Genomic DNA, 23542 nt, shown 5'->3' on the forward strand with positions numbered 1-23542 from the left:
AAATAATTGTATATCAAATAAATAGTTTTGCTACAAATGAGATAAAATTAATCATTGTTCTCACAGAAATAAATATACATCAAATCTAAACATTCATCATGATACTGTTTTTACGTTTGTTACATTTATATTAAGTTATGTGCATTTCATGTATTACTGTGCAATCAGGATGTTTTAGCCAAAGCTTTAGGACAGTTATCTCACTTTTTTAATAACCAATAATCACATACAAAGTGATTGTTGTATACTTTTTTTTCTGTAACCTTAACTATGCTTTTGACTGCTTACGCTGCCCTGGATTTGAACACTTCAACTCATATTTAAGTCTCTTCCATATTTTACTAAAGCACAACCTTTAAAATAAATCTACAAATTCCTGGTGATATAAAGTGGCAAAGTATCTCAATTTCTGCAGGATATTTTTGCTAAGACAAAGTTGGAAAAACGCATAGGATAAGATAAAAGGAAGACCTAAAAAATTCAAAAGAAAAATCTGATTCTGTTAACAAAAAAATGAATTCTTTAATGTTGCATTAATGAATGACGGAGCAGGACTAAAGCTTAGGTAAAACAAAACGTCTTAACAATGTCACTGCCACATGACAAAATTTCAAATGGATTTGACATTGTGTGTTTTTCTAAATCAGTCACCGAGGTTTTGCCTGTTACTGAGACATGAGGAAAAAGCTTCAGCCTTGATCTCTAAGATACAGTGAAGACAATTACAAAAGGTTTTTGTGCTAAATTATCTTCAAAGACAAATGAAAATGAAATGAGGAGGTGGTGGTAGTTTTTACTTCTTTCTGGGGCTATGTGATGCCACATGTTATGATTAGTCTGTAATTCTAAACATTGGTCAATGTGGAAAATTTGAAGAAGCAGTTGTGGTGAGAATTATGTATTTTTTCTACTGTATACAGTTTGCATTTCTCTGAAATCACTTCTAGTTCAAAGTGCTTTTAATAAAGAGAAGACTGATCATATTCCAATACCAATATTCAAACAGGAAGCAATCAATTTCTGATTAAGAGTTTGTCAATGAGAATAAACTGCAACAATAAATTGTGTTAAGTACATGTACAGGTTGTAATTTGAAGATCTTACGTGAGGCGATCTCTTAACTGGTTTCTAGGTTACCATGGTAATGATCCCAGCTTTCTGCTGCTGAAAATCCTGGTCAGAAGCTACCAGCCTAGATAAGCCCCTGGTACAAATCAATGAGAACTCATTAAAGATGTGCAAAAGAAACAGGCCATAAACAAGAGTAAGAAAAACACATCTGGATCCAAAAAAATAAAACAACTTAAGATATAAGTGTCAAACTTCACATCTGCAATAAAACAACAAGGCATGTTCTTTACTGCAATGTGTTCATTAGACAAATAAAGAAAACAAATAACCTCTTCAAAAAAATGATTTCTTTCACCTTTGATTTCCTCTGTTGCAAAAATGCTATTCAAATGTTACATGAAAGTGCACTGATAAACTAGCTAAAACAGGCAACATACGTGCATTTAAATCCAAAAGTATAGCTCAGTTATTTACTATTTTTGACCAAAGTTATTATGAGCCTCTGTGGAGTGTTAGAGGAATAACATGAACACACAGAGCGAGGAGGAGAACGATGCTTAATGACATTAACAGTCAACATTCTCTTTGTGAATAAAATCTCACGGCCCAACATCCATGTTTGGTAGAAAAAACCCCCATAAAAATTACAAATATTTTCTATTTTTCATTACATTTCTTCAGTTTTTTAATCAGAGAAGTGTTGCTCATGCCAGTTTTTATTTGTATTTTTTCACACATATGCAGAAGATTGCAGTGTGGAAATATTTCTAACTCTTTTAGGTAAAAAAAAAAGACTTTATAAAATTGCCACCAATGACTGTTCTAGTGCTTGTATCAGTGCTTTTATGACTTTTTAAAAATATTTTTATTTCTATTTCAATTAATTTAAAATGAACTATTCCAGATTAAATAGTTAACATTTGCAAACTAACGGGTGGAAAATCAGTGGAAAATAATCACCAAAATGAAGTATTAGTTTTGAATTTTAAAATAATTTCAAGTGCAAAGCAGTTTTTATAGAATAGTCTCTATCTGAAAATATTGCTTTCCAGGAGTTATACGATTGCCAAAAACTTAAAGAGGGGCTTGTCATAACTTCTACTTGAAGATTTAGTTATGATGTTACCTTTTTTTTCATCTTTTCAGCAGTGACACACTGTGCTGTCCTCTCAGAGGAGTTGAAATATGTCTCTGCATCAGTCTGTTGAAGACCTCTGGGACTGCTGGTGAGAGTTTTATTCCTTATGCACTCCACCACTCACTGCTCTAACCTCTTAAGCGGACTGAATAATAATGATGATACTGATGTAAGTAATTACCATCAGCGATTCAGAATGTGCCCTCATTATGCAACAGCTGGAAGTGGATCCTTGTCTGCTGCCAAATCAAAGCTGCTGCTGCCAGAAATGAAAATAGAAAAATAAAATATATTATCCATTGTCCGTCCACATATAGAACGGACGAAGAGCATGTCTGCTCGTTTTCAGCCACAGCCTGTGTCACATTCATGCACCAATTGACTTGGTAGCTGCCCAGTAAATAAACATCACCGGTGGTGACGGAGCAGCTAAACCGGGGAGGGTGTCAGTGCTCTGATCCAAGCTACTTTTAATATGATGGAGACGTGTTCGCAGCAAGCAGTCGCCCTCACCAGCTGGCTTTTTCCCTGCCTGGATGTCATCTTGGGATTACAGTGACTCAGACAGATTGAATGGCCTGGATGCATTTGCATTCGTTTTCACTGTCCTACACAGATTTTGAGCTTATTGATGAACTATCGACAACCGGCTTCTCGGCCGAGTCAGTAAGAACACATTGACAAAAATCAAATCATATCATTCAACAATATGAAGAACATGTTTTGTTTTTTTCTGCATGTACAGTAACTATCATATAGTCATTTCAATGGATGAGAGAAACACTAAACACATCATTTTAATGATGATAAAATTAATTGGAGTAAAGAACAAATATAAAAGTAGTAAAAAAAAATACATTTTACACATTTCAAACTGCATTTTTCTTGCACAGAAATTTCTCCAATGTGGGACAATAAAGGATATTTCTATTTTATTTTAAATTGGAAGATTGTTATTGCAAATGCCTTCCCTCCAATCTACCTGAAATGGAGATTTTTAGCATAGATAAAGGGGCTAAAACTTTGCTCTGTAGTTGTGCAAAGCTGGTAAGAACAAAGCTAAATAAAAATAAAAAAACTGCCATTTGGGGCAAAATGGGGTCCTAAAAAGACATGCAAACGCCAACATTGTTTAAAAAATGCTTTTTGTTTTTTTTAAAGTCACATCTGATGAATAAACAGACTGAACAACCTGCTCATGTAGTTTATAGTGACAACCTGCTGAGCTAAGCTAGCGGTAAACGACTCTCCCTCCTCCCATCTTTACGCTCCCGTCAGAAAATTATGCTTACTTTGTTTTTAGTGGGTGGATTGTTTTTATCAAATGGAGGCTTTAACTCTTCTAAGTAGTCTAAATGACTGAGTTTTAAGCTTAAATTTGGTGACAGTCTACAACTTGGTCAACAAGAAGAAAATTAGCAGTTTTAGGGTAAGAAAGATAAGGGAAAAAGAAAGAAAAATCAACAAACTTTCATTTTCTTTATGTACTTTTAAGCTAATCTTTAAGAACCAGAAACTGTACAACTTGTCTCCATGCATCACTCTACCACATCATAAGGAAATATATTTGTGTAATCCGGGTGGTACAATACTTTTTTCGTCTTGTATAAACATTCTGTGATATCATATCCCTTGTCACACAAAGACTGCTTTATTTTAAGGTCAACACATGTTTAAATAAAAACCGGCTCATGGAAAACAAAACAACTGCTCCTCACAACCCGGCACTGCAAGTTCATGTCCTCGTCACATGTCAAACAGCACATCAGATAACACAAAGGACATGTGACATGTCTTATTATAAAACACTGTGTGTTGGGAATTTGTCCTCTCTATGCAACAGACGATCATGGCAGTGACAAGACGTTCACCCCTGGAGGAGGGTGACAACCACTGTGATGCAGACACCCCCGCCCTCTGAGCCCCTGAATCTTATTACACCCGCTTCCCGAACTCTGCTTGCTCAAAGCTCTCTCTTTTTTCCCCTCTTTGTGCGTCTCGCATCACTTAAATCCATCCCCTGATGGTGCGTAAGAGGACACTCTGCCCTCCGCCTCATCCTTTCTTCTGTGGAAAGTGTTGTCTAATTACTGATTGCAGTTTGACTGTGCACATATGTTTAATCAAGAGTAGAGCATGGCGCAGCCAGAGTTTGCCGGGAAATAATAATACTCATTTCTTTTATGTGAGGGCATTACTGTAGGCCATGGTTGCTTAATATTGTGTTACCAGTGTAGTATACACAGTGTTGCTGTTGTGTGCCAGGACTGTAGTGGAACAAGAGAGCTCTGGAGTTGTCATTAATACTTAATGGCAGACTGAAACGCCAATCACTGTGTTTCTGCCATCTGCAGGGCTCACAATTACAGAATGTGAACACGGACACCCGGGTTTTGGTTAGTGTGCAATTAGCTTTCTGCATCTGATACAGTCACTAGTCACAGGTCATGACCGACAACTGGACCAGTCACCAAATACAGGAGGGAAAAGTCAGATAGGAAGTCCTGATACAAGCAAGTTCTAAACAAATAGGAACTACATAATAGAACGGTCCTGCAGCTTTAAATGAGGGAGGGACTTTATGTTCTCTCCTTGCTATGATGCAGATTTATGCTTTAAAAGGCAAATATTGTTCAACAATTTTTCACGAGAAACGTGAAAAGAGAGACAGGGGGAAAAAAAACTAAATAAAATCCAATGTAACCAAATGGCTTCAGAATTCTGATCTAATTAGTAGATAGTCCATCTGTGTGTAATTTAATCTGAGCATAAATCCAAGTGTTCTGTGAAAGCCTCAGAGGTTTGCTAGAGACCATTAGATAACAAACGGCATCATGAGGAGTAAGGAACAGAAATTTATGGAGAAATTTAAAAATGTGAGGATATGAAATTTTATTCCAAGCTCTGAATATCTCTCAGAGCACAGGCAAATCTGAAAATGAAAATATTATGCTTCAACTGCAAACTTTTGAACACATGGCTGAAAGGAGAGAACAATATTTATAGAAGAATAAATATGGTTTTTGATTATTCTAGAGGAGTCAATGAGATCCTGAGCCAAGATAGGAAAATCTTTTTAATGAATAACTACTAGTAATATATAAAACAGAGGCAAGAAAACAGCCAAAAGGTACTGTTTGCCACAAACCATATAGGAAAAACACCAACATGAGGAAGACGGTGAGCTGATAAAGTAAGAACAACCAGAAATTGATGTGTTTGTGGATGGACCAAAATGTAGACAAAATGGGAGTGTGGATCATATTGAACATTTTAATGAAAAAATTTACAAACATCACAGGGAGCCAGAGCAGAACAAACAAACACAAATACTACAGGAAAAACAGGAAAGTAACATGATATAATGAAATTAGATGGGAGTAAGCAAAACATAGTGAAAGGAGCAGAAGTGTTTCAGTACTGGGAGTGTGAATGTGGAACAATAACCTGGGCTGATTGGCTAATTGACCTCAGGTGTGAGGGGAGAGAGAGACAGAGACAGAGAGAAAGTCACACAGGAGGTGAGGGAGAGTACATAAGGGACTATAATAAATCTAACATTAAAAAATAACTAGACCTAATAAACTAAACTAGAAATACAAAGAATAACTAGACTCAAGAAATGATTATGATCAATTAGAATCACTAAGGAAGGACTGAACTAAAGTAAAACAGAAACAACAGTTATCAAATAAAAGAAAGAGACTAAGGAACACCCAATAAACAAACCTGAAAACTCAGGATAATAACATAACTAACACTGCAATCTAAAGCAACGGATAAAACCTGATGGAAAGACAGATCCAACCAAATACACCTGGTTGAAAGAAACTATGAAAGACTTGCAGCTGGGGCAGAAGTTCACCTCCCCGCAAAAATGACTTAAAACATACAGCCAGAACTACTATGGAAAGGCTTAAATCAAAACATATTCATGAATTAAAATAACCCAACTAGTCCAGACTGAAATCTAAAAATGAATCTTTGGCAAGATTTGAAAACTCTAACCTGAGCTCCAGCTTTTTGCAAAGAGTAATACGCAAAACCTGTAGTCTACGTATGTGTCATACATAGACTACATGGAGCACACCCTAAAGTAAAAACTGTAAAAGTTGGTTCTACAAAATCATAACTCAGGAGGACTGGATATAAATTTTTAATAAACTTTTGTTAAAAAATGTTTGAAAACCATCTATTATTTTCCTCCCACGTACACTATTCCTTAAAATCCCAGTAGAATACATTATAGTTTGTGGTTGTTATGTGACACAATGAGAAAAAGTACAATACTTTTATTTAAAAAAAAAAAAGTCCTCCTACTGCACTGAATATTTTTTACTAAGAATCTTGTATCACCTCGAAGTTATTAAAAAACTATTTCATGCATGTCAAACGGTGGAAAATTGAGTATATATATCACATGTTCACAAAGAGCTATTAAAACCAATTGTATAAAACAGTGACAAAGACAGAAAATTCAATCCAATTTTTTTACTGATAAAAAATATTGCAGTGTTGAATTTATAGCCAATCAGGCATAAATAGTTCATTTTGCTCATATAAAGTGAAAAGAAAAGTAAAAAATGAAAGCCTGAGAAAATATTGCTCAAAATCACTTTAAAAGATTATAACATATCAACAAATGAGGAATGACTTAAAAAATATTATACAGTTCAGTAGTTCCTTAACATAATCTCTGCTACCATGACACATTCCTTTTAACACTTAAACTTGGGAAAGAAATAGAAACAGTGAGTTAATGGAGTTTGTGAAGTAAAACAGTGGAAAGGGACAATATTGAAGTTGTTAAAATGACAGAAGAGGAGTGAGAATAAATGAGCACTGGAGCCCTAATCACGGAAACCTGGCTGAAAAACAATTGAAGAGAAGAATCACTCTCATCACCGACCCAATCTGCCCTGTCTTAAATACAAAATACCTCAATTTGCCACTGAAGCAGCATCAACTAATACGATTCTGTTTCCTCTAGCCTTTCATTTGTGCTTGATTTGTTTAAGGTTTAAAAGCCTCTTCTAGTCATTCCAGAACAAAAATTACTTAGATTGTTGTTCCTTTTTTAAAAGAAAAACATCTCAGTGGCATGCGTTCACAATGAAGCTGTTTTCAGATCATCTCTAAGGTTCAGAGCAAATAAAACCAAAAACATATAAAGATAGACGTAAATATATAATGTCTCAAAAATGATTGTTTTTGGGGTTCTCACTGAAATATAATTTTACTAATTGTTGTACTGTGATTTGACAACTTTATTGTTTTGTTTTCTTTTACAAGAGAATATACACAGACTTTAAAAGATTAAGGAAGTGTTAGATTTGATGTTATTATTTATTAGTCTGGATACATAAGAAATCAAGTAATTAGAGTATGACAAATTGTTGTTTGGGATTCTAGACATTCATACTCATCCTATTTTCCAAATTATAAAGATCAAAAGTTTAAGAATTAAATACACAAAGGGCTGTTTAGTTTGTATGTTGACACTGAAAGCACCTAAAAGATTTTAATTGTGAGGACAAAAAGAAAATTTTATTGTAGAGCATCAACTTGTGAGAAATTCAAGTATTCAGGTTGAAATTCACAGTGTCCTGCTGCATCATGAGTGGGTGTGTCACTTTTCAGGAACAGCCCTGGAGAAAATGAAGAGGTCATTCACCCCACTGAAAACCTCCTGGTTATTCCACCAAATATTGCTTTCTGAACTCTTCCTGAGTTAAAACATTAGTATTGTTGTTTCTAAATGGATATGAACTTGTCTTTTTTGCATTATTTGATGTGTGAAAGCACTGCATCTTTTTCATTATTTTGACTTTCTCATTTTCTGCAAATATGTACAACATTTTTGCTTGGAATTTCGGAGACATGTCAGTAGCTCAGAGAATAAAAGAACAATGTTCATTTTACTCAAACATATATATATAAAAAGTAAAATCAGATAATTTTAAGAGATCTCTTAATTTTTTCCAGAGCTGTATGTATATAAGGGCCAGAGCATTGCCAGCATTGTGCCATTTTCATAATTTATGAAGAACATTAAAGCCAAATTTAGTAAATGTCACGTACTCAAACTGTTTTGAAAACTTCTATGCATTTGAGGGTCGTAACTTGAATAATTTTATAATGGAAAGTTAGTAGGAACCATTTTGCACACCTACTGTACACATTGATAGTAAATGTTAGGATAATCTGACAAGGCAATATTTACAGAGCTACAGCTCAACCTATCAAGCCGTGGTCAAGCTGTTTTTTACCATGACATTTGATTTTTACATATGTGTTTATAAAGTTTAAATGAATAACAATTTTCTGGAGACAACCCTTTTTTCAAGAAAAGTCCTCAAGAAATATTTGATCCATTAATTGCCCCTAAAGTTGATAAACTTCCTTTCACTTTGATATAACTTCCCATCAGTAATAACCTTAGTCGTGTAGGTCAGTTACATTCTGCACTGAAACAGAAAAAACAAAATGCAGAGTTTCACGTCACCTGAACGCCTCGTGCTGTTGCACATGAATCTTCTGGGGCAGAAATAATGAGAGCACAATACAACAGAACAAGCCAACGACGCCTCAAGTTTCCTCAAGTATCAAGTCTTAATAACTTTGGCTTATGCAGATGAAAAGACTCCTTCTGTCGGCACCAGTAACAGAAACATGTTTAAGGCAGAAAGCATATTGAATCCTATAGAATCAGGCTAAGTTTCTGAAATCCATCAGTCTATGCTAGTGACAATTATTTACCAGTGTAGGATAAATAAAAACTATTTTGTGTTGACTAGAGTTCAGTTCAGATCTTTTTTTAAATCTGCACATTAAGCACAATTTTACCTATTTCTCTATCTCATATAAGAACACTGAAGACCCAGATGTGGATTCTTTACTCAATAAAATTTTCCCATGCGGCTTTGACTTCCGCCGTCACCTGTCAATGTGGGCTGAAATCCCCCTTCACTCCCGCAGAGCGTTGTTATCACTGATTTCAAACATGCAGGAAAAGTTAGATGCAACAGGTTCGAGCATTCAGCAGCATCTATAAACCCCCTGTAGTGATTTGACCTCGGAAGAAGTGCTCTCTGAAGAGAAATGTAAGTTAGGTTAAAAAAAGAAAATAATTCTTGTAAGTTTGCTTAGGGGAGCCGCAGTCTTACCTATGGTCGTGATCACCGTGATGGCAAAATAAAAGGAACCTGCGAATTTCCATTGCACGCCGGCTTTGTGCGGTTTCAGCTGCAGCACCACCTTCTCCAGCAGGTCAAAGTCATCTTTGGAGAGGTTGAAGGTGCTGAGCAGCTCCTGCTTCCTCATGTCCAGCGTCTCCTTCTGGGTCGTCTCCTCCTGAGACTCCAGCGCGTCAAAGATCGCGGCGCCCACGATCAGGTAGGTGAAAGTGCAGATGATGAGGGCGAGGGTCCGCACGTTCTGCCTCTTCATGGTCGGTGGTCTGGTGCGGTCGCGGTGCGGGGTCAGGGGCGCGGGCGGAGAGGCAGCGCGGGGCTGCAGGTCGGGCGGCTCGGCTGGCTCATGGCGGTGGCGGCGGCTCTAGCGGAGCAGCGGAGCCCTCTGCTTGTTTTATGATGAAGAGGAGCTGTTCATTCAGCACCACTCCCCCCAAACACACCTCCTCCACCCGAACCCTCCCCTCTTCATGAAAAACCCCCACGCTCCCTTTAGTGTTTCCCAGTTTTCCAATGTTAGTAGATGGTTTCTATGTGTTGTTATTGTAATATTTTTTCATTCAGGCTTTCAAAAGTTTAATCAAAATTTACATTTAGGATTTTTTTTTTGTTTTGTTTTACCAAAATGTATATTGTTTGGCAAACTATTTGAATTACTTTAACTTTTTTTGTGTTTTTTTTTGACAGTACAAACACAATATATTTTCTTCTGATTTTACAGAAAAGTATACTTTTTAACGGGAAACTATTTAAAACACACACAAAAACCGCACTAAATTCTTAAGTGTGGTGTGCCTCTGAATTTAACCCATATCACTAAATATTTTAGAGATCAAAACTGTACTTCTATCTGTCAATACACCTACAAGTTTTATGGGATATGTCTCTACCAGCTTTAGAAACTGACACTGACGCTCAGGTTCAGTTGGACTGGATGGACAGCGCCTGTGAAAAATTATTTTCCAGTCTTGCAATCTCAAACTTGGTTTGAAGCAGCTATTTCGCTTTACATACTTTTTCACCAATAGATGGAGCCACTGAACCATACGTACGTAAATAAAGAAATTAAAATAAGAAACTAATAAAAAATCTTAGCAGTATTAGCATTTTTTATTAACAAAAATGCTAATAAATTTGCAAATGCATATAAACAGTTATTTTTTGTTGAAACCTCTATAACATCTATAAAGGCCAGATTGCTGGAGTGCGCAACCAATAACTTAACTTTTTTATGTCACACTGGCTTTTATTTGGTACTTTCTGACTACAGGGGGATTACATATTTATTCATATGTTTACCAAATATATGAGTTTGTTTAAAATGTGTAAAACGAGACCCTTTCCCTTCCACTTCTTAATCATAAAGGATTTTTGTTAGTCTATCATAAAAAATAATACTAAAAAAACTCTCACACACACATTGATCTCTGTTCTTAATATGACAGAAATGTAAAAATAATCAAAATGTATGAATACCGTTTTAAGACACCATAAAGTTAAAGAGAGCCCCCATTACAGTTGGTTTCCTCTCCACCTTTTGCCACAACTTCCTTACTGGTATTCATTTTATAACTCCACAGTTATTATTGAGTTATTAAGAATATAGCAAAGACATTGATTTAAGTTTAAGTACTAAAAAACACAATATTAGCCTTTTAAGTCTATCAGGTTTTACCAGAAAATTCTTGTGAACCCTGTTCACATTAAAAGTTTTTTGTAGAAACATTTTAATCCCTGAGGGACTATATGTACCACGACGGCTCTGTTTGGCAGACCAGTGACATAAATCATCAAAGTCACTGTGGCTTTCAAACTCCCTAATTTCAGTCATTGGTGTGCATCACAAGAATGTTTTATGGTATTAAAATGAATCTGGTTCAAACTTAGACTGATGCTGCCAAGGTGAGTCAGTTCAGAGTTTCTAAAGAATGCAGTTGTTAATTTTAGCTCTGAGAAAAACTGAGTTGTTTGCTATCAAACCTCGGTTCTTCTTATTTCAGGGACGTCAACTCTGAAAGCAGTAAAGTTTGTAGATTCAAAGAACTGAGTTGGATCTGTTTTATGTTGAAAAGGAAAAAGGAAATGGATCATCATGATGCAAAAAGACAAATGTCAAGTGAAATATTGACCATGGTCAAGTTTGATGACCTTTGGAGTCACTGGTTTCCAGTAAATGCTTCCCTAATGCGTTGTGCGTCAGAGCGAGATGAAGCTACGATTTGTTGAGGATACTTTGAAGGCAGTTATGTTCATATGTTATTGCATTTGAGTGCTTATTTTTATGTTTGGGGGGGTTTATTCCCAAATATTAATAGAAACATATCTGGTTATAATACGTAAACAAGCAAAATAATGTTTTATGATTATTTCTTTACTTACAAAATACATTTAAAAGTACATAAAAGTACATTTTCAACTTAAAGCAACCCTCAAATTTAACCTATGCATGTGCCAACCTGTTACTGACTAATAAATCTTGGCTAATCTTAAATTCCTCCCTTTGAGCTGGGACAGAAATAGCTCTACTTTCAATAAACAGGTCAATCAAGTCAGCTGTGACTGAGCCTGCATAAATCCTCCCTTCATAAATTGGAGTGCTGAAAGCCTCAGTCGATCAATGCATCAATTAATCCATAACACTTTAATTCAGAATTTGGCCTATCAGAAAAAAAGCAATTCAAAAGAAATAAAAAAAGCCTAATGATATAATAAATTGCCGTTTAGGCCATCACATGTATTAGATTGAAAACTTTAGGTTAACATGTGCAAAATTATGAACTTTTTTACTTCTCTGCTGAACCATTAAGCTTTTTACGTCTGATCCATTCAAAACAATCGAACACACACAGAATGATGAAATGAGATTAAGGGAGTAGCCATAAGGCTTTCCGGTCATTGGAGTAGTGATGTCATTATTCAGAATGAGGAGAGGTTTGACGATGGAAAAGAGGAAATAGCAAGAGAAGCTTTATGAGCCCTCAGTGTTCAAGAAAACTCAATGGAAAAAAAAATTCATTCTGAATTTACAAAAAAGCCTCTTATTTGTTTAATATCTCCTGATAGACACCCTCCAATCATGTCAGTGTCATGCATGAAATAATCTCTTAGACTTTATAGAACAAGTTAAAAGCTAACATAGTTTTAGCTTGTTCTTGGCATATGGTTTCTTTATTTTCTCTGACCAACAGCAAACTAAGATTTTTGGTTCCAGTACTGGTGATGTTTGTTTCAATCTTGTTTAAAAGTATAACATATGCACTGAGGTTTTCAGTCTCGGATAATTATTACAATTGCAAACTAAATTGCAACCAGGCATACCAATTAAGTTGTAAAGCTGGCACACAGAAACGAGGAGCATTTCTAACATGGTTTTCTGTTTCGTTATTGATAATCATTACATCTTGGTCATTTTCCAATATGAGTCTCAGCTGTTGATTCCCTGTTGTCCTGCAGGCATCCCGCTGCAGGGTAACCAGTGTTTTCTTTACTGCAAAATCTCCATTATGTCCTTGTGAGTCACAGCTCTTCCTGCAGCTACAGACCCATTAAACAAAATTGTCCAGTGGCAGCTTCTGACCTCTGGCATGAACTGTGAGCATGGCATCAAGGCTGGGCCCTCATTACTGTGATTCCGAAAAGGCAAAGCCTCGTCTGCAGACAGATTTCATATTGGTTACCCAGGAGTGAACACACAAGATTAGAAACATTGATGCAAACCTTACTGCTAAAGTATTCATACCTCCCAAACTTTCTCACATTTTGACGCCTTGCAGACACAAGAATAGGGGCATTTTACCTTGATTTCATGCAAAATATCAACATTTTGCACCAACAGTGGTGCAGCAACAAGAAGGTTGTGGGTCCAAATCCAAGCCTGGTGTATTACTGCATGGAGATTGCATGTTCTCCTTCTTTCCCCATCCAAACACATGGCCATTAGTTAAGTCTGTCTCTTTAAATTGCCATTAATTGCGCTGTATCTCTATATTTCTCTACGATGGAATGCAACATTTTGTTGCAAACCAGCAACAAAATATTGCTTTGCAACAAAACGCAAACTGAAAACTAAAAATATATTTATGAAGTAAACTCCAGGGCAAAGATGCAGGTTGTCATTAGTATAAACCAAGTAACTCAATATTATTACAGTGTCTTTGCACTGGATGTGTAAACAGTAATTCACTTGTAAGTTTCACCTTACCTAAACAGGCCTTTGGGTTGTTGACCTACTCTTTAAAATTTCGATTTACGATGTGCAAAGACACCAAGGCACAAGCAAGATGATGAGAAAGAGCACTTAGCTGGACGTTTATGAGTTGAAACACTAAGTGTTTCAACTCATAAACGGTTCACCAGGCTGCCATACAAAACTGCAAATGAGTTTATGTAATGGGTTTTTACCTGTTTGCAAGTCTAGTAAGTTAAGGCACCACTTCCTGTAACAGCTGGTCCAGACTTTTTGATGCATTTCAGTGGTCATAGTGCTTCAACATTTTGTTATATCAGATCCTGGTTATCAGACATAGTGCTGTGTTATGAGCCCTCTTACAGCTTTCTTCTGTTCTCGCTGTTTTCTCACATGTAACTGTTTCAGAGAATCAAATAACTTTTTTGTCAAAAGGCTGCCACAGAAGATGAAAGTATTGTCAAACAGTCATGAACCAAACCAACACTCCAGGAATGTTCAAAAATGTTGATTCTACATAATACCCCTTTTATATTGGAAAAAAAGTTGATTTGTTTCTATGTGAACAATTGTTAAATCATGACATAACAGTGACTAGCTACATGTTTTGTTTAGTTTCACCACCTGCACCCGGTCTGATTACTGACAGGCCTACAGAATCAATAAATCAATTGAATATATTTTGTCAAAACATTCTGTTGACCATGAACATAAAAAGACCTGCATCACATCTTAATCCCTAGAACACTTGGAAATAGATTTTGTTGACTTAAGATGACAAAGTACATCTCTTAAGGATGGTGTATTTGTCATTGCAGTTAGCATAAACATTAGCATTATGCTAATATGGTCAAATAAAGGTGGTGGTAGTGTGATGATATGGTGATGCCTCTGATTTAGCATAGAGAAAACTTGCTATAATTGTTGAATGATTGTTTTTTTTCTTTTTAGAATGAAATCCAAGACACCCTGGCAAGCCCACTTCTAAATGTCTCTAAAAATGAAGCTTTTGGATTGGTCTAGTTAAAGTCTGATGGATATGATGATCCAAAACCTTCCACTGCCTGTACAGATTTGCAAGTATATTTTATCTGAGGTTGTGTTTTGGGTCAGATGAATGAAAGTGTTTTCCACCAAGCTTAAATAAACTTTTCCAGTTCTGATGAGAATTTTACCCAACGGTGGTTAGTGGTTGAAGAATGCGCTCTGTTTCTCCTCATTCTCAACATTTCTGAGCTCCATCTTAAATCCTGTTTGGATTAGAAAAAAAACCTGCCTTATATTCAAACTTGTACACCCACTTCTTGTTTATAAAACCCTCTGCAGTTGTATGCTGTATTGTCATTAAAAGCCCCAATTTATTAACTTAACAGTGACAAAATAACATCTAATTACTGCTGTCATGCTCTATGCATGTGCATCTACTGTAAACACACACAGATGTAAGAAGTTGCTTGGAGCGCTGTGTGTGCATGAGGCTAACTTAACTTCACTGGAGAACATATTACATAACACTGAGGACATCATTAAGGGCAACGCCATGCAGACAGGAGCTGTCCTACTCCTGGTTTCCACCCCCTGCCTCCTCCATATTTCCTGAAAGCATCTTGGGAGGGGTGCCCTTCAGCTGCCCACCTCTCATTACATGCAGATCAACATGCCCTGTAGCTTCCCGCTGACATTCAATTAGACTCTTTTTCCCATCATTTGCTCTGACACCGTTACTCCTGCCATGGCCCCTGCTGTCATTTGCTAATTATTCTAAAACATCCCTCCAATTAGAGCTGACCCTGTTTATTAAAGCCACGACACCCCAGTGAGCACTCCACACCTGTGCTGCCCTGCCGGATGAAGATTATTGTGGGGGGAAATCACATGTTTGCAATATTCAGAAAATAAAAAGCTTGACTGGTTAAAAGTTGTGGGTTTAATACCTCCACCCCTGAGCTGCAGACCTTTGGACATTTTGTTCTGGTTAAATTTTCCCACAGAGTTTGCGTCTGAGTCAAGCATGATCTCATAGTGTGTGAAGATTCAGAATATTTTGCATTGTTTAAGAGAAAAGGTTTTCTTAAGTTACATCTAAATCAATGTTGTTAGCCTCCCACCAGTTATATTGTCACCAAACATGACATATTAAATTAAACCTTCGCTTTTTGTGTACAAAAACAGAAAAATATTGGTATATGGAAATACAATCTTGGTTGATTTTCCACATTAGAGAAGGTAAAAACAATCCATCTTCATGTGTTAGACTAGTTTTATCCCAAAATAGTGCATGACCCAGTATTGATTTTCAAGTTTCATACTTTAACCTTTGACTTTTTAAATTGGGAGTCGAATAGATTGGTCAAAACATGACTGAATTCATCTACACCATTTGTATTGACTACAGAATATTTTACACTTGTGGTTTATAGATGTCTCTTTTTCCAAAGAAGTGCTTTTTTAAACATACAGTTACGCATGCTCTCCCATAATTTCATCTTTTGCACTATGACTATGCACACATTTGATGTAAATTCATAAAAGTATGTTTTGGCATCTTGATGATGATTAATTATCACAGACCCTAATTTTTCCCCCATAGTTCTAGAATAAATACTGACAGCATGTCTCTTTTTAGAACCAAAGTGAAAAAGGTTAGACGCAGGCTTTTAGTTACTGATTTAGCTCAGAGTGGATCGATGACGTGAGGAACACTGGGGTTATTTTTATAAATCATGCATAAATCTGAAAGCCAGGAATGAATGTGAACAACAATTAGAATGCTAAATTTATTGTAGGCGATTAGTCATATTAGTGACAGTCACTTTTAAATGCAGTGTAATGAAATTTCGTCACTTGCTTATTACTGAAAACTAAATGGTTATTGCGCTGATGGGTTGTTTTTAGAGTGGAAAAATGACTGTGCAATCAGAAAAACACATTTTTGCCATTTCAAATCATGTTTTCCTGCTTACAATTCGTTTATGTAAACATTTTAGGGAAATGTTTTTGTATCTTATCAGACAACAATAATGAGAATGTTAAAAGTTTCCTGAATCTGACCACTTTTACTGTTAATCTTTTACTTATTTTTTTCACAGTAAAAGAAAATGTGCTTAATTCCTAATTGATTTTGCTACAATCTTTAAGAGGAAATGACAAGTAATAATTTCTCATTCCAACCTTTTCTGACTGATGACAAATGAAAACATCCAATAACATTTTACATTTCAAAACAGGTGCTTAAAAGTGATGTTTTGAGTTTCTTAGCTGACTATTCTTGTATTTTTCTAATATTTAACTCTCACTACAGGATGCTAGCTTCTGCACATCTAGTCGCTATAGTTCTCTTCGCTGAGAGCTGTGGATGCAGCAAAGTAGCAGCTAATGACAAAAAAACATCAGGAAATGCAAACTATAAGGAGATAGGTGACAGAACCTCTATACAACGCCCCTGTTGGCAATAGATCATATGATGGGCATGAAAACTCATTGAGTGCAGGCTTAATTCATCCTACTACACCATCTGTCTCAGCTGTACTGTGTGCTTACCTGTAGTTCATCAAGACACACCAAAAGAAGACCAGAGAGTCTCTTAACTGATGCCAGATTGTCCCCCAGTGATTGCTGTAATCTGACTCTTCTCCTTGCTACTTTACCAAAGTTTGCAAGATACTTTTCCCTTACCTCTTGGTGTTCTTAATCCTCAAGTCCCTTCCAAGTTTTTTTTAATACAACCACACAGGCATTAGTACCTCTGGTATACAGTTGCTGTTGTTTTGTTGACATCCATAAAGAGGATACACCAAAGTCATAATCTCCAATTTGCTACTTGCAAATCTGTGTGTGCACAACCATGCAGTGGATATAAATATGACAATTTTCTTTCAATAATAATTAATTGTGAGGTTGACATTGCATACCTTCAACATGGGATCAAAAGTTATTATATTTTAGCAGCTGGTTGATTAAAAATATGTTTCTCCAAAGTACTGGTGATCCAAAACACACCAGCAACTCCACCTGAAACCAAATAAATGAATAATATACTAAGTGAAGGTTTTGATGTAGCTTAATCAAGCTCTGGACTTTAGCTTAAAACTTCATAACGTCTGAATTAAAACAATTTTGAAAATAAAAGAACAGTGAGTCACAATTCGAGACTCATTGAAAGTTAAAAGCCAGGACTCTCAAAGTTGACTCAACCTGTTGTTGGGTTAAGGGGCAACTACTTTTCACAAAGGGTCAGGTTGGTTTAAATTATTCTGTTTACAAATTATATCTTTTTATTTACTCGGCTTGTCTGTCATGACAAAAATAGCAAAACATGAACAATTCTGTAAGCAGAGATATACAGTACATCTCTCTGCCTAAAATGTGCACCTTATTTGAGCTGCAAGGATCTAATAAGTTTGACAGTCCTCTAAGTTTCAGTAAGAAGCTGCAGTTTCTCTATTTTTTAAGATTTCCTGGATGTTCTCCAGAAATTTGCAGTTTCATCTGTTATTTGTGGTTTCTTCATGTTTTCTGAGTTGAGCGTAGCTAGGCAGCATAGACAGTAATGGTTTAACCTGCACTTGACTTATGTGTGCACAGTTTTATTGGCATTAAGCATGCACCGACAATGAGAGCATACACTTTTGTATGTAGTAATACTGAATACAACGGAGATCTGGCAAAAAATTCTGCGCTGAAATGCTGAAAAAATACAATAAATCAATTTTTTTTAAATGAACTCGACTCCTGCAGTCACTGTTACGAGTTACTTTTTACGACAGCAGAAAACGTGTCTCAGTTGAATGGGAGGAAATGAGTGGTTAGCATCAGCATGACCAGCAGCTGCCACTGTGACCAGACAAACCTCCTTTGGTACTGGTTCTTTCCCTCAGAATCTGTCTTTCTTCGTGACTGCTCGTCCTTCTTGAGCACTCGTCCTTCTAATGAATGTCTGTGAATGAGTCACACTTGTTACCAATTTAACAGTTGTCTTGTTTTCACTCGTTGTGCATGAAAATCAACATGTTTTCTCAAAACAAAATCTCAGTTCTCAAAAATTGATAATAAAACTACTCTGTATCTTATACAAAGCACAATATTTTCCTGCAGTTGCAGAGAAAATGAGCAGCTTTAAACCCTAAAAGCAACATGTGTCATTTTTATTAATTTTAGCATATCTACAAAGCTGAGAAAGAATAGCTAAATTAAGTTACATTCTGAAACAAATAAGAAGAGGAACATAAGGTTGGACTGAACTCAACAGAGTTGGTTTTTGTGGCAGAATTTTATAGTGAGCTGGGAAGCTTTGCAGCTGCAAGCACGCTTCCACAAGCTCATTTATATGAGAACTGTGGGTGCACTGCTGTCAGATACAATATGTCCCACACTGTCATTTCATGCTCTCTAAATTGTGATTCCTGCTGCTCCCTTCATACAGGGGTTGCTGCAGAAACACTTTCAGATTTATGATAAAGTTTATCCCATGTTCCATCTGTGCTCTTGACGGGAAGCTTCTTTTGCCAGCTGTTGGTCCCGCACTGATTGAGACTGAATAAGTGCTTTCACCAAATCTGCCAACTCTTCAATCTTCTCAGGGTTACTGGGTGCCACGCCCACCTGATCAGCAGATGCCGTCGCTCCCTCATCAGGCTCCAGCTGTTGATCTTGTTTCCGCCTTTCCCTGTCCTTTGTCATCCTCAACTCCACCTTGTGACTCCGGCCCCAAAACTTCTGACACCACTTGTTAGGATGGCCCTTAGCGGGAGGCTGAAATAGGAGTCTGGAGGCAGGGGTAGTGCAACCTACCAGGTGTTTTAATCTCCAACATTTAACAAAGATGACATTCCTGCTTACATGGTCATGAGGTGTCGTAGCACCCGCACCTATTACTCCTATCATGTGGCCAACATGCAGGCTTTGTAATCCTGGGCGGCACCAATTAACACACTTCTCAAAAGACAGGGTAGAACAAACCACATATACACCAAACAACTTAACAAAACAACCAATCTTCAACACATAAATAACAAACATTCTTCATGGTTACATACTCATTTGCTATCTAAAACTACCCTCATATAAATATTAATTTATTCATCACTTCTAAAATGCCTCAGGCTTTGTTCCCCCTCTTCCATCTGCACTTTGTCTCTCCGGAATCTTTATCAGGTGTTCAGGCCCCCGGGGACTCTTTTCGCCTGAACACCCTACAGAGGAACAGACAGAGGTAAGCCATAATCTACAAACATTTGTAATACATTTCATAATTACCATACCTACTTCATTTATATTATTCCCCAGGACACCCTCAATACCCACTGAGATGCCCTGTATAAAACACCCAATAAAATACTTCAATCTATTTGTACCCGTCTCATTATCATTTACACATAATTAAAGTGTTATCCTGATCAGTAATGAAGACCTTCATTACATCCCAAAATCAACTTAAGGGATGTTGCTGTTAACAAGAATTTGTCTTTTTTCAGAAACATTATACACACAAACCATTGCCAGAAGCATTTGCTTGTCTTCTTTCACACACACACACACACATATGAATTTGAGTGACATCTCATTTATAATCTTTGGTGTTTATGGACATCTTTGGTCATTCTACCAATTTATTGAATTGCCAAACAGAAATGCGTGATTTGTCTCCCCAGAGAACATGTTTCCAGTCCAGTGACATGATTACATCCAACACTTTCCAGTTCATTTGTGGATTTACGACTTTGATGCATTTGCTCAGCCATGGAAACTCACCTCATGAATATCTCCATGTACTGTTCTTGACCTAATCTGAAGGTCACATGACATTTGGAGGGCTGTAGTCGATGACTCTCTAAAAATGTGGTTATCTCTGCTCAACCCATGCCTCAGCATCTGTTGACACCACTCTGCAGTTTTATGTTGCTCTTAACTTTGTGATATAGTTTTTTATGGATTGACACATATACTGTAACAACATACACTCTGACATTCATATGTATCCAAACCTAGAATGTAAACACAAAGTCCCTCTTCAAACTTAAACATACTCAGACACTGTTTTTCTTGCTATCAGACACAAAGATAAACAAAGAGCAGCAGGACTGAACTCTAAGCTTTAAAAGGGTAAAAACAAGACAGAGGTCAGAGGTCAGAGGTACCAGTAACATGTGGCTTCTATTAACACTTCACAGGACACAGATGATCTCGCAGAGGCGAAGTATGTTGAAGTTTGATTAGTATTATAATATAGTACAGCATAGTACAAACATTATTGGTGCTGGATTTTACAAATGTTACAACACCGCCATCTTGCGGTCACTACAATAAACTGTTACACCCCACAACCTGTGGGCTTTTCCAACAAGTTTGGACATTTTAATAACAGTTTCAACAGTATTGAGAAATTCCATTTTTTTAAAAATCAAGAAAATATCTTTTAAATTTTTAGAAATGTAATTAAAATGATTATTCTGATTAGAAATAAATAAGGGAAATAAATTATGTCAAGTAATACCTTAGTTACAGACATCAAAAACAATCAGCTACAGCTTGAAGCACTAAGCACTTGTCTGCAATATCTATGTTAACCACCGGATGGCGACATCTGCAGCATTTGCCTCATTTTCTTTCCAACGACTTTTATTTGCCATCTTTAAGTAATGTTTTGCCTAATCAAAGATTTAATTTTCAAAACACCATTCTGATACCTATGACAATTATTTAAAAAACAAACGATTTTTCTTAGCATAATATTACATGTTGCTGTGACGTTTTAAGCTAATCGTTAATTTTGCAAGTTGACAGCCTTTGCTCAAAGTTGTGCTATATCAAACAAGAGAGCAAAAGTAGTGCGGCTCTCTCACGTCAGACACACGTCTATGTGACACCCTGCAACATGTGTTCGCCTGCTGGGTTACCGCACAAGAATACGTCAAAAAGGCGGTCCTTTGTGCATACCGGAGCAGAGGGTTCATATCCTGCTTCATTGTCGTGACAAACTCCTAACTGCATCTCATTGCCGCCTTGAAAACTGTCAGGACGTTAGTGCATTCAGCGGCATGGAGGGGACCAAAGGAGAGGAGCGGCAACCGGAGCAGGCAGCGTCTTTATTCGGGACGTCCGAGCTGGAGAGCCAGAGGATCAGCGCAGAGCGGAGGAAGAAGCGGAATCACTGCTGTAAAATCATTATTGGGGTATGTGTTGGAGCTAACAAACAAACAAAAAAAAACTTTTTAAGCTGGCATCACGTCAATTACTCACAACTAAAATAAAGAAACTCAATATCGCGTTTTTAAGAGTCTGCAATAACTAGATTTTAAAGTTTGAATGCCTTCTTTGAAAAAAATGCAAGCTCAGATTCAATGTAGACTTTTTGCAATTGTTTTATTGGTTAGTCAGTGTTAAGTTGCTACAACATTCTTTTGCACTGCAGTGAAATCTCCATAAAATACAAAAACCACAGCTTCATGTCAACATTTTCACCCTGTTTGCTTTGCCCGTCATTAATCCACAGCTGTCACAGCTGAGACTGTCAGTGGTACCAGAGACTAATGTGGAAACTAACTGTTTTCACTTCAGCGCAAAGAGACAGAGGCCAGGAAATGGCCCGCAGGTGTCCTCCAGTTGTTTCTGTGGAAAGCAGAACTAGACCTCACAGCACAGTTTAGGTCAATTGGAAAGTCATGAGCAAAACATTTGACTCACTCTGGGTATTGACGGAGAAAATAAATTGTTCTATTTGTAGTTTATTCATGTTTTTTCTGCCAATTTTCCTTGAAAAATGCTGTTTTCCAGTTCATTAAATTCTTCAAAGCTAAAATCTACTTTTTTACAGGCTGTCAGTGAGTCATTAGACAAAATGTTCTTTGAATCACATTTTTTAATCAGGCTAATTTGGGGGCATTCAGATCCTTTGAATTTTCACACGTTAATGGGATTGTATGTGATGGGCCAAAATGGTCATCATGAAGTAGCAACACAACAAAACATTTTCAATACTTTTTCACAAATTAAAATCTATTGCTGTGATGTGTTTTACTTCAGTTTTCAGTCCTCTTTTCCCTGATGCCCATAAATAAATACCAGTGCACCCAATGAACTACAGAAGCCGTATAATTAGAAAAGGGAATCCTCCTGTGAGTAACGTAAAGTTAGTATAAATACAGCTGTTCTGTGAAGGCTTCAGATGTTTGTTAGAGAACAACGGGGACCAAGCAGCTTCATGAAGGCCACAAACACAGCAGACAATTCCGAGATCAAGTTGTAGAGAAGTTTAAAGCAGAGTGGGATTATAAAACTATATGTCAGCTATATGTCTAGAAATGCGTTGGTCACACTAAAATCAAACATTTTGGCTTGCCTGCAGACCATGTCTATAATGAACACACCCTGCCCACAGTGAAACATGGTGGTAGTCATATCATGCTGTGGGCATGCTTCTCTATAGCAGGACAAGAGAGGCAGGATGGATGGAGCTAAGTAAGGGACAATCCTGGAGAACCAAAATGTTCTGATGCAATGGTTTAGATCAAAGTATACTCCTATGCTGGAATGGCCTAGTCAAAGTCCAAACCTTTATCCAATTGAAAACCTATAAAAAGTCTTGAAAATGAATGCTTACAGATATTGCTCATCCAGTCTGATTTGTCTTGAGATATTTTTGAAAGAAGGAAAGACACATTGTAATCTATATATGTGTCAAACTGGTAGAAACACATTAAAACACTTGTCTGTAAATACAGAAAATGTTGGTTCTACAAACAGCTTTTGACTCAGGGAGCTAAGTACAAATGCACACCACACTTTTCAGATATTTTTTTTGGAAAATAAACTGAAAAGTATGTCTCTTTCTCTTCCACCTCCTAGTTATGCACTATTTTGTTTTGGTTTATTTAAATCTCCCCAGAATTAAGTGAGCTGTGTGGCTTTAGCATGACAACATAGCATGACTTTCCCAAGGCATTTTGTGGCTTATGT

The 23542-nt window shown here is 36.8% G+C and overlaps 2 protein-coding genes across 2 annotated transcripts in view; one reads left to right on the top strand and one right to left on the bottom strand.

Annotated features, from left to right (window-relative positions):
* Window positions 1-9779, bottom strand: part of kcnk3a (potassium channel, subfamily K, member 3a) — a 34653-nt gene extending 24874 nt beyond the window's left edge. The window contains exon 1 of the mRNA XM_028039552.1: window positions 9376-9779. Coding sequence (XP_027895353.1) covers window positions 9376-9658 — 283 coding nt within the window. The 5' untranslated portion in view covers window positions 9659-9779. The remainder of the gene's footprint in view (window positions 1-9375) is intronic.
* An 11671-nt stretch (window positions 9780-21450) lies between these two features.
* The window catches only part of enpp1 (ectonucleotide pyrophosphatase/phosphodiesterase 1), a gene marked incomplete at its 5' end in the record, with an annotated part of 36206 nt that continues 34114 nt past the window's right edge, over window positions 21451-23542 (top strand). Inside the window, one exon of the mRNA XM_028040732.1 lies at window positions 21451-21759. Coding sequence (XP_027896533.1) covers window positions 21451-21759 — 309 coding nt within the window. The remainder of the gene's footprint in view (window positions 21760-23542) is intronic.

Source organism: Xiphophorus couchianus, chromosome 15 (genome assembly GCF_001444195.1).
Source record: "Xiphophorus couchianus chromosome 15, X_couchianus-1.0, whole genome shotgun sequence".
Taxonomy (NCBI): domain Eukaryota; kingdom Metazoa; phylum Chordata; class Actinopteri; order Cyprinodontiformes; family Poeciliidae; genus Xiphophorus; species Xiphophorus couchianus.